General features: G+C 35.2%; 1 protein-coding gene across 1 annotated transcript in view; it reads right to left on the reverse strand.

The window, feature by feature from the left end:
• WASHC4 (WASH complex subunit 4) overlaps window positions 1–15,558 on the reverse strand; it is a 53,715-nt gene that overhangs the window by 24,298 nt on the left and 13,859 nt on the right. Inside the window, exons 11-20 of the mRNA XM_070454017.1 lie at window positions 15,277–15,400; window positions 15,043–15,170; window positions 14,037–14,197; window positions 9,665–9,791; window positions 5,667–5,792; window positions 3,710–3,817; window positions 3,059–3,205; window positions 2,856–2,935; window positions 1,579–1,684; window positions 931–1,047 (exon numbers count right to left, since the gene is read on the reverse strand). Of these exons, the coding sequence (XP_070310118.1) occupies window positions 931–1,047; window positions 1,579–1,684; window positions 2,856–2,935; window positions 3,059–3,205; window positions 3,710–3,817; window positions 5,667–5,792; window positions 9,665–9,791; window positions 14,037–14,197; window positions 15,043–15,170; window positions 15,277–15,400 (1,224 nt within the window). The remainder of the gene's footprint in view (window positions 1–930; window positions 1,048–1,578; window positions 1,685–2,855; window positions 2,936–3,058; window positions 3,206–3,709; window positions 3,818–5,666; window positions 5,793–9,664; window positions 9,792–14,036; window positions 14,198–15,042; window positions 15,171–15,276; window positions 15,401–15,558) is intronic.

Raw genomic sequence — 15,558 nt, forward strand, 5'->3', positions numbered from 1 at the left:
TCAATGACTTTTTTTTAACCAGGAAGCAGTCAGATGAGTTCTAATGAGTTCATTAGTACTCTAAGTATAATACCCTTGCAAAGAAAATCAAAAGCTAATGTCTGATAGTTTCACCACAAGGAACATGAATATACAACATGAAGCATAAAATTTATATAAACCAGAACAAAGGAAGAAAGATCCTGAGAATATGCAAGAGAAAAATTTTTAAATGCTTCCATGTAATAATTATCAAAAAGCACAAAACTCACTGAGCTAACAGCAATGAAATTAATCATCTTTTCTGGTGTAACATGGGGTTCTAAACACTGACCAAGACATGTATCTTATTTTCTAAATATGAATATTCAGCACGAGAAATTATATTAAAAATCTCACATTTTTATCAAACCTGAGTAAGATTTATATTGTAAAACTCACTCATTTTTAATTCCTCCCTCCATATAAAAATACTGCTGGCTGAAAATAGTTTTAAAGATAGCAGTGTTTACAACACACACTTCATTAGAACAAGGAAAGATGCATTTAAATTGTTACACAAGAAAGTGTTTACTTTTAAATATAAAAGATTTCAGTCATTAGCTCTCAAAATGAAATTCAACATTGACAGTTGTCTTAATTCTATTACCATGAGCAGCAGACAGTACTCTACCAATTTTGCATTTGCAGTCTTCTAATGAATAGGACTTTAAATTCAAATATACTACTTACTAAAGTAAAAGAAAAAAAACTTCCAAATTTCTAATCTGGATTTCTATACAAAAAATTAGGAATTAAAGACCAATTAAGCACAATAGTGACAGTTCCTTTGTTCCAGACAGTGCTTTGTAAGTAAGAATCACAAACCTGTGAAAGTCTGTTTCAACCCAAAAAGTTTTTCCAAACACTGCATTCCAAACACATCTTAAGCTTTTCAATCTCAAATGTTACCTCATTTAAAATTTCCATAATTTCCTTGTCATAGCAATCCAGAAGTATTTCATAGGACTCCAAATGCCTCGCATGCATCATGGCAGGTACACAGTCACGTAAAGCACTGAACATGTACTAAAGAAAAAAATTAGAATGTACATGAATTTAGAAAAACTACATCTCTAAATTATATTGCAGAAGTCACCTATCTTAAAAGACAAAGCCTCAATCTGAAGGCTGTTTTTCTACACATGACTATCTTACTTTCCTAAGTAAGAGTTGAATTTTATTCTCTAAAGCATATACTAAAACCAAAAAAAAAAAAAAAAAATCACGTTAACTAATCCTTTTTATCTTGAGCATTCAAATACGTTCATTTCCACAAGGAAATGGAAAGATCTGAATACCTTGCTGACAATTAAGTCAATTATTTTGACACAAACTAAAACCCAGTGAAATGAGAATGATTAGGAATAAGAGAAGAGTTAAATATATATTCAAATTAATTTGTATTAATATAAAATTTATATGTATAGCACTGTTAAAAAACAGCACCAGTTTTTAAATGGTTTATTAAATGATCTATTTTAAAATTAACTAAAATGGTTTGACAGTGAATTAATAAAAATGAAGAAATAAAGTTCTTTACACTATTCTTTTACTTACATGTAGTCTGGCTGCATCAACAGCATTTTCATATACGTCATCTAAATAAATTGGGAAGACAGCTCGATGCCAGTATAGAAAACAACAATCACATTGTGTCTGGACTCTACAATGTAAAGTAGTAATTAGTGGTACCAAAAGTGAAGCAACCCCCCAAAATAATGAAAAGAATGACATTACATACTGTAAAGGTAAGAGTGTCTATTCATATCTCTATTCCCTAACCCAAAATTAGCATAGAAAAGTCACAAAATAAATATTTTTCAAATAATGGTAACAAAACAGTCCAATATCTGACACTGTTATAATTTTATAAATGCATTTTAGTTTTAAAGCATACTTAAAAAATATATAACTTTAATTAAGATAGTTTAAATTTTCAGTATTATTTGATATGACTAGACTTACAAGACCTGCACCACATGCACCATTTTACCTGTCTTAAAGTTGAAAAGGAGACCTTTCAAAAAACTGTGACCAAAACAGCAACCACAAAAACCAGTGGCACTCAACCTATTTATTATCTTTGCCAAGTTACCATTTCATGCTTTATAGGGCAACAACTTGATCATAAATATCTTATAGTGAAGAAAAGTTCAGTATTTCTTCCATGGATAGAAAGTGAAATGCCACTAACAACAAAAATCTGAGCTTCTCCGAATAACAAACACATTATGCTATAAATATGAGCATTAAATAAAAATTGTGCAGTAATCTCAGTTCGGCTGGAAATCAAACTTCAGAAAACCCATTTTCCTCTCTAAGAAACTCAATGCTTATTTGATAAAAAGAAAACAATAAAGCCACAGGAGTTATACAAATAAGCCTTCCAAAAATGAATCCATCTTAGTGATTGTCTAACCAACAATGTAACTCAAATTCTGTACCAAATAAAATTATGGAAGACCATGTGAGATGGCTCTAAGTCTCTCACAAGTAGATGAAGGCTTGTTATAAAGCAGCAACTCTGAGTCCATCAGAGATACCCATCACAATAAGCAAAATAGTTCCAGAGTCTGCCAATCCTCTAAGGGCTATATCACATTTTTCAAGTGAGTTCTTCCAAAAGCGTCATCCTTACTACAGAAGACAAGTAAAAGAAATACAAACCCTTGTCAGAGTCTCATTCTAGTCATGCCACAGATGTTACAAGGAGGAACCAAAGGTCCACCTAGATTATATTCCTTCTATTGCTAGCCTATTTAAAACAAAACAAAAAAAAGCCCTGATGTTTCCTTCACCCGTATCTTTTGTTACCACTGCAGATCCCTACTTACCTTTCTCGAAGTTCACTGATAAGATCCAGCTTTTTCATGACTACTTGAAGTGGAAAGAGTTCTTCATCTTTAAATGTTTTCTATCAGGGAGGGGAAAAGCACAGAGAAGTTGCACTTGAAGGACAGGTTTCTAAGTCAGTAAAAAGGGAAGTGTGAACCCTCAGGTCTCACTTTTACCCTGTAAGTAACAGCAATACCCTTACCATCTGTGTGCCCACGCTCAGCGCCAGAGAAACAATAAGTCGTCGCTGCTTTGTGCTTGGTCCATTTAGAGTGTTTTCAGCCAAAACTAGAGCAGAGAGCACATCAAGACGCTGTTCACTATATTTTTTGTCAGAGATTACTCTTTTCTTAAAGATAAAAGGAAACAGGACAGAGCAGCTTTAAATTTGAGGCAGTAACAAAAGACTCATGAGGAAAAATTTTCCAGTTATCTTTTCCATGATTCAACTTAACAGACAAATACTTAAAAACAGACAAATACTTAAAAGACAAATACTTTCCCTGTTCACCTCTTATGATAATGTCAGATGCTTTATTTTCGTAACATTCTTGCTGAGCACCGTCATGAACAGCAAATTACTAGGCGCACCTCAAAGTTACCGTATCAATTTAACAAGGAGATAATTTAAGAAAGACACAACATTATTTTAGAAATGCACAGTATGTCCTTTTTTAGTAGAACTGTGTTAATGCTGGAAATTCAGGCTAAAGATAATCCTGATCACTCTCAGTAAAATCATGGAATACCTTGGAGATAATAACCAGGAATAGTGTGGATAAACAGGTTTAACCAGAAAACACAAAACAACAGAAGGGCAAACTAAAAAGATAATATAATTATGCTTTTATACCTTGGCCACAGAAATAGAATTAAGAGCCTGATGCTGAAGGTGCTGTGTTATATGTGAGACTGAATCAGCCACAACCATGCTTCTCCTGTAGAACATATGCTCTATCGCCTAAAAACAATCAGAAGTGATTCTGTGAGAATCAACTTAAAATATTTAGCCACAATTCTAGAGTATCTTTATGACTTTGGGCCTGCTAAGAAATTTATAAATGAAATGAAAAAAGCACTACTATAAAGGGTAAGATTGGTCAATTCAACTATATTAAAATTACAAATTTCTGTTTATCAAAAGCCACTATGAAGAAAATTAAAAGATAAACCAATGTATGAGAAAATGCCTGCCACACACAAGGGGTTAGTACTCAGACATGTAGACACCAAAGGAAATAAACACTTTTTTTAAAAGGCAAATAATTCAACAGATACTGAACAAAAGACATGAAAATATTTTTCACAAAAGAAACAGTTAATAATATTTGAAAAGATATTGTCATTAATCACCAGGGAAATGTTAAGTATAAAGTCATCTATAAACACTAATTCATAAGTACATGTGCATGCACATGCACGCACACACACACACACACACACGGTTGATAATACCAATGTTGGCCAGGTAGGGAACAACAGAAATCTAATATATTGACGGAGGGATGTAAACTGATGTTTGAAAACTGATTACTTTGAAAAATAATCTGGCATCATCTTAAAAAGCTGATTATATACATAGCATAAAACCCAGCAATGCACTCATAGGTTTATAACACCTCATAAAAACTTCTGCACAATGATACCACAAAACATAAATTAATACAAGAATGGCAACATGATTTAAAACAGCAAAAACGGAACAACCCAGAAGTCCAACCCCAGGAAGACAACACAGTAATGATAATTAATGAATGACAGCTACTGATTCCAACATGGGTGAGACCAAATAAAAAATTCTGAGTAAAAAGAAACCAAGACAAAGAGTACATGAGACATCACTCCATTAGTACAAACTTCAAAAACATTTATAACTAAACAATGAGTGGGTTGATAAGTTCAGTCATATGCCACAAACTAAAAAGAAACAAGGGAATGATAAAGTTCAGGACAGTGGGTCCTCCGAAAGGGTAGATTAAGATGCAATCTGGGAAGGACAAGACAGGGGGCTTTGAAAATACTGGTAACATTCGCTTTCCTAAACGGGGTAATAGGTTTTTAAGTGTTTATTATTTTTAAATTATGCTTACATATTAAATAAAAGATATACATGCATTTATACATATATACACTTCTGTATTTGCATTTTATTAAAAATATAACTAATAATATCTTAAAGGAAAAAACTGCTAAAAATCTAAAGACAAGATCTCCAAACTATCTTTATTTCCTAAGCAAATCTAAAGCCACTATTAACAGAAATTCACTAACAAATCTTTAGCTCAAGTTTTACAAAAAGCTACAAGTAGGCTCTCCTGCCTATGAGTTTTATTTTTTTACTTAAAAGTTTGCTAAGAAACATTTTACCACATTTTCAAAAGCAATCAAATCCCAAGAACACAACACTTCCTCTAAATTACAAAATAAAGAGCCTCATGCTGACTAGCCTCATATGCATTTTAATGCTATAAAATATAACATTTCATGTGTAGTTTTTAAAACTCATGCAACACACTTAGAACTTTCCTGAGTAAAACTACTAATATTTTGACTAATCTTTTCATTTTCCTTCTTTTCTCTTTAACTACATGTTAACTTTTAACAAAGTTTAAGTATATTGGCCATTCACAGAAAATTATTCAGAAATTTCTGTCACTGGCGAGTTCCTTTATCTAACTAAGAGACAAATATACATTCCCATAATCTTTTATATTCATAATCATGAAGTCAAACCGTACCCCCCAAAATCCTACTTTATGCTCAGATAATTTCTCAATTACAATGGCAAGGTAAAATAATCCAAAACTTACCTTGAGAAGTTCAACAAGCCTACATAATGCCTTAACTGATGTTTTGGTCATTGGCTTTTGCATGGACATGTAGAGATTCATTGTGGTTTTAATAATGGTACTAATACTATATGCATATAAAAAGCCCTATAAAAAACCAACATAAAACATCAATTAAAATCACAATAAAAGGTTTCATTTCAAGATTTCATTCTCTATGTGATAATAATCTTTCAACTCACCAACATCTAATGTTTCTAGGGTGCATTTAAGATTTTGAAATACTCTTTACACGCAGTATTATACATGGTGGTGAAGTTTCAAAGCACCCCTTTAAAGTTATGTAACTTATCACATACCAGAAGGTTGGTCCTATTGACATTACAGCATATAATTGCAATTAAAGAATATTTCCATTAAAAAAACAAAACTTTCAGAGAAATGACTGGGATGTCAGGAAGATATCTATTCATCCTTATGTTACCTGCCAGACAAGAGGATTAAGGACTCCTATTTGCTGCAGCTTAAGACAAGAGCTGAGGGCTCTAAGGAAGCAGGAACTGAAAAATGAGAAAGAGCTGCTCTCTGGCCAGTACAGACATTCAACAGTATTTCTCAGTTCCAAACCAATTTCCCCTTTCTTTTTCACCCAGACCAACTCCTACCATCCATCTGCTACCATGTCCTCTGCTTATGTTGCTGCTAATCAGACTTTCTCTCCTTCCAGCCCAAGAACAGGTTCTCTCTTACCCTTCTACTTATAAAGAAAGCCACAAGTCCTGTGAGGATTAAAAAAAATTTAGTGCTAATAAAGCCAAAGAAAAAGGATAGAATACAAAACAAGAAAAAGGGTATTACCTCTCAAATATATTTTCATTTAGATCCAAGAAGGACACACAGAAACAGAATAATGGAGATTCCTTGCATTTATAAAGAAGGACCAAAAAGAGATACATGTACAGTTTAGAGATGAACCTAAACTATATTATTGCGAATATATCCAAGGAGCCAGGGCAGCAGCTATATGCCAGTGATTCTCAAACTTTTTTTCCATCTCCACCATGAGTAACAGTGGCTGACTAAAGCAATGACAAAATGCAGGGAGGGGAAATTTCTGTGAACCAGTAACAGCTCTACGGTGAAGAGATGCGACAAGTAAGAGGACTAAGAAATCAGAGAGCAGGTCGCTTCCTAAGAAGTGACAGTAAGATCAGAACTTGGGGTGTGCATGCAGGAAAGAGTCGCAAGTCTTACCTTGTCAGCTACAGGACTATTACACCAGACCCTGAACCTACTGCAGCACTGGGAAAAGTTAGAAAGCAAAGACAAGGAACAGGTAAAGTTAACTCTAAGGCAGGCAGAAAGAGAGGTTTTCTTGAGGGGAGAGGTGGGAGGGGGCAGAGAGGTCACAAGCTACTATCACCTCATTCCCAGATGGTCATTAATTTGTGAAGGATATACAAGAAGGATGTATTTTAAACATCTAAATGGGGTGGGGGAAGGTCTGGGGTCTGTTTCTGTCAATGGCAGAATAGAGAAGTTGGACCAACCTTCCCATATAAAACAATCAAAATCTAGACAAAACATTTTTCTTTAACTCTTCGAAGATATCAAAGAGCTATCAAGAAAATAAGGAACCACAGAGCCATCATAGGGAGAAAACACAAACCCAGAGACATGAACCCGGCATTTGAGGCTGCTTTCCCATAGAGGCATCTGCCCATTCCAAAAGAGGATAACAAAGACAGAAGCCAGACATACCTTTCAGGATCCCTGAGGATAAAAATAGGAGCTCATGGCCCATCAAGGAGAGGAGGGAGTCCTGCTAAATCAACCAGGCTCTGAGTTGGGATTCTTAAAAACTACCCCCAAAAAGAAAGGGTGAACTAGAAAAAACAGCCACCATACAATTTAGGTCCAATTTAGATCATCTAAACCCATGACTGGGCTGAGGTAATCTCAGTTACTAGTTGTCCTAGACTAATGGGTATAGGAAGCAAATATTAAATCCTCTGTGGAGGAAGAAAAACAATACCCAGATCTTCAAATTATGTCTACAGTTCTATATACAATTTGTGTTATTAAAAATTACCAGGCATACAAAGAGATAAGATATATCCAAAAAACAAACAACAAAAAATAGATAATAGAAATAGCTAGATAATGCAATTATTGGACATGGGCTTCAAAGTAATTACACTGAGTATGCAGAAGGAAATAAAACACAGAATTATTTCTGAAAATTGGAAACTATAAACAAGAAACTGAAAAGTAATTAAGAACTAACAAAAAATTTTAAACGTCAGTAGACGGGTTTAATAGTAGGTTAGATGAAGAAATACTTAAAAAAGAGACTAGAACAGGAACAGTACTTAAGGAGTTGATAACTGAGAATTTCCCACAAATTCCAGAAGCTTTACAAATCCCAAGTAGCAAAAACATAGAAAACCTCATGTAGGTGCATCAAAGTCATATTGCTTAAAAACCAAAAAGCAAATTTTATAAGCAATCCAACAAAGACATATATTGAAAAAAAAAAAAAAAACAGCAAAACTGACAGCTGCCTTCTCAACAAAAACAAAGGAAGCCAGAAAACAATAAAAAGTTAAGTGAAATTTTAACAGTTATTTCCACAAGTAGAAAGATGAGGAGATGCAAGAAGGATAAAAAGCAACAGAACAGGTAAATATATGGGTAAATCTAAATGAATACTATTAAAGACAACAGCAACAATGCCTTATACGGTTTAAAATATACATAGAATCAAAATACACAACAGGAGCACAGGTGAGAAGGGGTAAATAGAATTAAAAGGACTGAAGAGCCTTATACTGTCTGGAAAGTGAATTACTCATTTATATTGGAGCTTAATGTTCAATAATGCATCTTAAAATCTCTTCAGCAACCACTAAAAGAACAATAAAATACTGAATGAAAGTAACAGAAGGAAAAATAAATAAAAATAATTCAAAAGAGAGCAAGAAAGGAAAAGAATACAGACACAGAACAAGTGAGACAAACAGAAAGCAACTAATCAGGTGCCAATTAAATATGAGTATCAGTATTGACATACATTAAAAAGTTTCATTGGAGAGAAATATGTTGCTTAAAGGAGACACACATTAAATAAAGGAGCCAAACAGGTTGCAAATAAAAGGATGGTCACAGAAGGACCTTGCAGACAGACCTAATTAAAAGAAAACTGGTACAGCTATGTTACTATCCCACAAGAGACCTATGACAAAAAGCATTATCAGGTTTGCTGTCAAAAGGTTTGACTCACCACTAAGCTATAACAATTCTAAATGTTATGTGCCTACTTAGTCTCAAAATACATAAAATGAAAGTTGACGAAGCTACAAAGGATAAGTAAGACAAATCTTTAACACAGTGGGGGATTCCAACAGTTAATTATCTCAGTAACTGACAAAATATTCAGACAAAATAACAAACAAATATGATCCTACTTGATATGTATAAAATACCATGACCAACTAAAAGCAAACTACGCTCTTTTTAAGTGTACATGAAATGTGTGCCAAAGTTGTCCACAGCCCGATCCACAATGCAAATCTCAACAAACTTCAACAGTGAAAGTATTTTCATACTGGGAGAAATCAATAATAAAATGGTAACTAGGAAATCCTCATGCCTTTGGAAATGAAGAATTCTATTTCAAAACAATCAAGAGAGCAAAGTATAAATCACAACAAACTTTTTAAAGTACTTACTTTGAAGTAAAGAATATTACAGATACAACACATCAAAACTTATGGGATACAGCTAAGAAGTCAGGACTTGCATGGAGTGTAGATTTGCATACATTAGATGCATATATTAAAAGCATATATTAGAAAATCTAAACAAGTCACACAGATCCAAACTTACATAACCAAATCAATTTCAGTTCTAAACACAAAAACATATCCTACCCTTTACAGTTCTTTCACAGTGTACCTTCTGTACACTGGATTAACAAATAAATGATCCAAACATTCTAAGAAAGAAGGTGCAACTACCTGTATAAAAACATTACATCTACTGGTGAGGTCTTCAGCAAATTTATCCATTCTCTGCTCTTTAGATAAAATAGATTCCATTTTCATCATCCATGAGCTCACAAAGACGTAGTAAGACTGTACATCTCTAACAAAGGAAAATATTGAGGTTATTCAGCACAGGAAATAAAATTTACTTCCATTTCTTCATACTGGCTAGCATAAAATATTTCCTTGCAGCAGCCAATTCAAAATACACATGTTATACACACACACATAATTTGCTTAAGCAACAAATATTCACTCAATGTCTATACAGGCCAGGCACTAATTTTCAGTACTAAAAACAACAAACAGCAGTAACAAAATAGACAAAAATCTCTGCTCCCATGAACCTGACATTCTAGAAAGAAGAGTCGTGCAATAAAGCAATCAGTAACTGAACTCTGAGATGTCAGCTATGTGCTACAGAAAAAATATAGCAGTGAAAAGTGACTAGGGCAGCAAGTACAGTTTAAACACAGGGATCAAAGTAGCCTTATTGAAAAAGTGATCATTAGCCAAGATTTGAAGGAGATAAATAAGTAATCCACGAAAATATACAACAGATGAATTTTAGGAAAGTAAAGAACAAATGCAATCCTCTCACAACAGAAGTGTGTGCCATGCTGCAGTGCTAAAAGTCGTCAGGAGGACTGAAGAGCAGAGAGGGCGGTGAGAACAGAAAGGGAGATCAGAGATACGCAGAGGTGAGTGGGTGGAGGAGCAGGCAGAGTGCAGAGTAGGAAGGGGTTTGTATAAGGCCTGGGAAGGACTTCAGTGGAAAGCCTCAAGTGAAACTGCTCAGTCGTGGGCAACTCTCTGCAATCCCACGGACTGCAGCCCACCAGGCTCCTCCGTCCATGGGATTTTTCAGGCAAGAGTGCTGGAGTGGGTTGCCATTTCCTTCTCGAGGAGATCTTCCTGACTCAGGGACTGAACCTGAGTCTCCCACACTGCAGGCAGACGCTTTACCTTCTGAGCCACCAGGGAAGCCCCCTCTAGACTCAACCTTGTTGGCACCAGGGACTGGTTTACATGTAAGATGATTTCCCCAGCCTGGGGGAGCTGGGGTGAATGGTTATGGGATGATACAAGCACACTGCACTTATTGGGCACTTTATTTCTATTATTATATCAGCTCCATCTCAGGTCATCAAGGCATTAGATCCTGAAGGCTGGGGACACCTGCTAGCGGATTTGAGCAGACTACTCTGAGGAGGATCAATATCACTTTGGTTGGCATACTGAAAACAAACTACATAAGGGACAATGGTACAAGCAGGAAAACCACTTAGAAGTTCCTGTGTAATGCAGAGGAAAGGGGATGACAGCCTAAACCAGACTGGAAGTATATAGCATCTGAAAATAAAAGCTAACATTTACAGAATGCTTACTAAATGCCCAAGCACTGTTATAAGAACTTAACACAAAACTCATTCCAACCTCACATTAACCTTGTAAGTAACTAACATATTACGATCTCCATCTTATAGAACAGGAAATTGACACACAGGGAAATTAAGTAATGGGCCCAACATCATACTAGTACTCAGCTGAGCCAGGACTTAAGCCCAAATCTAGGAAACTGTCCCAATCTGGAAAAGCTGAATCAGTAATAAAACTCTACTAAGCAGGTTGCTTATTAACACTACATCACTCTATCAATGCATATCAAATCACTCAGGATGAGAACTTTCAGGGCACAACTATTTAAGGTATACTCCTCTTTTTTTAAAAAATAATAAATTAATTTCAATTAATTAAATGGGTTTTAAGGAGGTGAAACCTCACCATCAAACCTGAGAAAAATTATTTCTGCTGAGCCAGGATTCCATTAAACAAACACCACCAACAGTTGCACTCTGCCTCAAATGGTGCTAAAATTTATTATTTGACTTGTGGGTGATTTGATTTAAAAGCCTGGAACACAAATAAAGGGCAGAATCCCAGGGCAACACCTCCACCTTTAGGCGAACGTGATCAGGACTCAAGCAGGACTCCCCTCTCCTGGGCTTTACTTCAGTGTTGTGAATTTGAGGTTTCTTCGGCAAGTTCTGAGAATGAAAAAGACACTGCCCCCTTCACTCAAAGGCGCTCTGCAGGGACTACAGGTTTATGTTTGAAATAAAAGAATTTAGAAACATTAAAATGCCATCATATGGGGGGACGAATCTTTGAAAGTCAACTTACTTAATTTTTCACTTAAGAAGACTCAGTTCCCACAGCACCGTGGACTGCCTATGCAGCGCCGGTGTGAGGGCCTTGCTCCTCGGGGCAGCTCACACAACTCTGCTGCAAAGGCGAGGAGCGGGCCGCGCGTGGGTCTGCCTGGCCCCTCTGACGTGGGCCTAGCGGTGTGCCCTGGCAACATTCATTTCTCTAAGCCTCATTTTCCTTACCTGAAAATGGGATGAACATAGTACTTTATAGTAGTGTGAAGGGCTTGTGCTCTAGAGGTGAACTCCCTGCTCTGCCACACATTAGTTGTTTAAATTTGAGTAAGGTCACTCTCTCTGTATCTCAGTTTTCTCACTTATAAAATGGCCATAACAACAGTATCTACCTCACAGGATTTTCTGATGATTAAAAAAGAAGACATATATGAAGTTCCTGGAATATACTGGCTTATTGAAAGCACACAACTAAATATTAGTTGTGATTTTACTATTTCCCACATGAGAGGATTGTTACAGAGTTTATGTAAGACTGTGTTTAAAATCCTTTGGCAGAAGGCCTAGGACAAGCTTAAAAACACTGGCAATTACTGTTAATATCTGTTCATCCTTTGGTTCTGACTGAACTTCTGGAGCCACAGAATTAAATCTGTTCCCTCTTCAACCTGAACGCCCTCCAAATATTTAAAGAAAACACATCATTCTTCAGATTTCTCTTTTAAAGGTCAAACCATATAGAGACTTTTCCATTGAGTCTTCAAAGGTCATGGTTCTCAGATCCAACATCCTGATCAGCTTCATTCACGGACGCTGCACTTTGTGGCCCTCTTAAAACATGGCACCACCAAACACTAATTATGTGACCAGTAAGAATTCAATGCAACTATCAATTCCCCTAGCCTAGACACGGCAACTGATTTCCCAAAATTTGGGTATAATTATTAATGTAGTCTAAATACAAACTGACATTTTTAGCAATTGTATTGCATTGTTAAACAATGTTAAGCCTCTGATAACAAAAATATCCAAATCTTTTTTAAGATTACTGCTAATAAATCTGATTCCTGTCTCTCCATCCTACTGAATTCATCTCTGTAATCTAAACCCAAACTTATGTCTTCATCTCTCAACTCTGTCTTACCATGTATTGGAAAGCCCTGAAATCTCTGCCCTGAGTAGTCCTGCCTGAATTGAGTTGCTATCACTCTCCATGACTTTCATCACAGGACTTGGGAGTACTAAAAGATGCTTTAGGGGATCTCATACATCCCACACACCCTCCTCCTCTCCCACCGTACAGGAGTGACGCAACTGCCCCCTCAACAGTGATAATCAACAGAAAGTGGGTAGTTTTCCGTATTATCGTATAACCATGTTACAGATAAAAGCCGTGATCAGCACAGGGCCAGTGGCAAAGTCCCATGACACTTCACTTAAAATCTTCATCTAGGTCAACATAAAATTTTAGCACTATACTCCAGGGAGGATGCAATATACTCCAGTGAGTAAACTTCACTGTTGAGCCAGATGATGAGAACATGGGAGTTCATTATACTATTTTCTCTATTTTGTGCATATTTGGAATTTTACATAGGAAGAGAAGCTAAAAGATGTAAATCTTAAAAGAAACTAAGAGTTAAAAGTGTTCTTTTAGGGAATCGGACTAAGGTATAGGGGGCAATTCAGAAGAGGACAATTAGTTTTCCCTTTGAAACTTTAGTACTTTTTAACTGCTTAAATATGTGCATACATTACTTTCACAAAAATAAAAAAAGAATGGCATCAGAGTCAATCGTGCAAAAATCAACACTGAAGCATGCGCACGCAATGTTAACGTCATCAGATGGCATCGACGGTGGTGGCTTCACTTCACACAAAAACATACAACGCCTGATGAAAGAGTATGTGTGTGTATGTATGAGAGTACGCACAGGTACATGTATTTCCAAAAAGCACAATTTGTCCACATCTTAAGCTGAGGTTTAAGCCTAAAACATTTAAAACAAGAACACACTCCTAGAAAATAAATCTCCAAGAGACTGTCCAGCCTTTCCTCTGGTAATGAGTAACTATGTTTGATCTTCTAATCCAAATGCTTTCCATATATTCAGAATCAGTGTAAGAGTTGAAATATAAAATATCTAAGTATTTTCATTATGGGTACTTATAAAACCTACTTGGTAAGTGACTGAGCTTTCTGCTGTAGGAAAGTCTCTCTGTGTATTTTAATGGCCTGAAGACTTTTTTTGTCCAGAAGTTTGGCAGCTGCTGGTATTTTCTGGATCAAAAAATTATCAGGAAACCAAATAATATTAGCAGTTAGAGTGATGGCTGGTACCTGAAACAGGAAACATAACAAAGGGAGAAATCACTAAATGCAGGCTAAATAATGAACTGTTTAACAGTCCGACAACAGGCGATGGAAGACCATTTATTTCAAGAAAAATAATGATAAAAAGATAATCATTAATATGAAAAATTATGTTAACATGGCACAAACTTCATGGCAAGGCACTCCTGTATCTGGTGTGGAGCATGACATTAATTTTATTCTGCCTAAATATTAAACAACATACACATGCATGTGCACACACACTTAAACACACTCATGGATTTTCAGATGAACAAAAATATGTAAAAATTGAACAGAAACTTGAATTGTTACGACCTTTACTTTCATTTTATATTAGTGAAAAAATGCAAAATACATATCCAAGATGGCTCGGTTCTCATGGTCACTATACTTGATTCTACACATTATTTAAATTTTCAACTTTGAAATCAGGTGCCACACCATGGAAACAGCAAAGACAGAAAAAAAAATTATTTCATATTTTTCCTACTTCAGTAATGGGAATGAATGACAAAAAGAAGGAAAAGAAAGAGAAGAGAAAAAAGTATTAATAGTTATAGGAAGTTCATGCATAGGGAAAGATCCAGAAAAGCTCCTACTAATCTGTATTTATATGATGTGGAATTACGGGGTATTTTCATGTACAATGTTACTCATTTCTGGATAGCTTAGTTTTTTAAATGAATATTATGCTATTAGTTTTGTAACTATTATTACAAAATTATCATTTTTTGTAAGCAGGAATAAAACACATTTTTAAAATATCTAGTTTTATCCAAAATCTTTTCCATCTATTCAAATTGAAAAAAACAGAAGTTACAAATTCTTACCTTCTTACAAATGTCCAATAAAGACTTGTAAAACTTTTTATCAACAGTTCGAAAAATTTGAAAGTGCAATACAAAGAGTCCACAAACTCCCACATACTTGTCTCTCTGATCAATTTCAGAAGGTTCGCCTTATAAAACAACATCATGAGAGAAAAACAAGAGTGGACTTAAAGTTCTGCTTTAAAGGAAATGAAAACCTTACAAACAAAAACCAAAAAATGCATTTTACATTACCAAGTCTGGCTTCTACATTTGCAAAAATTGAGCGAATACTATGTGCAAATTCTTCAGCAAAAGTGCTATTTTTTGACACAGATACTCCTCCATTGAGAGAATCAAACTGCTGTTCTATACAGGCCTGTAAAGAAAACATTTAGAGAAATTTAGACTCTCATAAGTTATTATGACTTAATATGCTATGAAACAATATAGAATGATAAAATCCTACATTCATCGTTTTTAATTTTACTAACACTGAGGCTCAAGTTTTTAATCTAATCCAATATCTAAATCTTT

This window comes from Odocoileus virginianus, chromosome 23, assembly GCF_023699985.2.
Source record: "Odocoileus virginianus isolate 20LAN1187 ecotype Illinois chromosome 23, Ovbor_1.2, whole genome shotgun sequence".
NCBI lineage: Eukaryota > Metazoa > Chordata > Mammalia > Artiodactyla > Cervidae > Odocoileus > Odocoileus virginianus.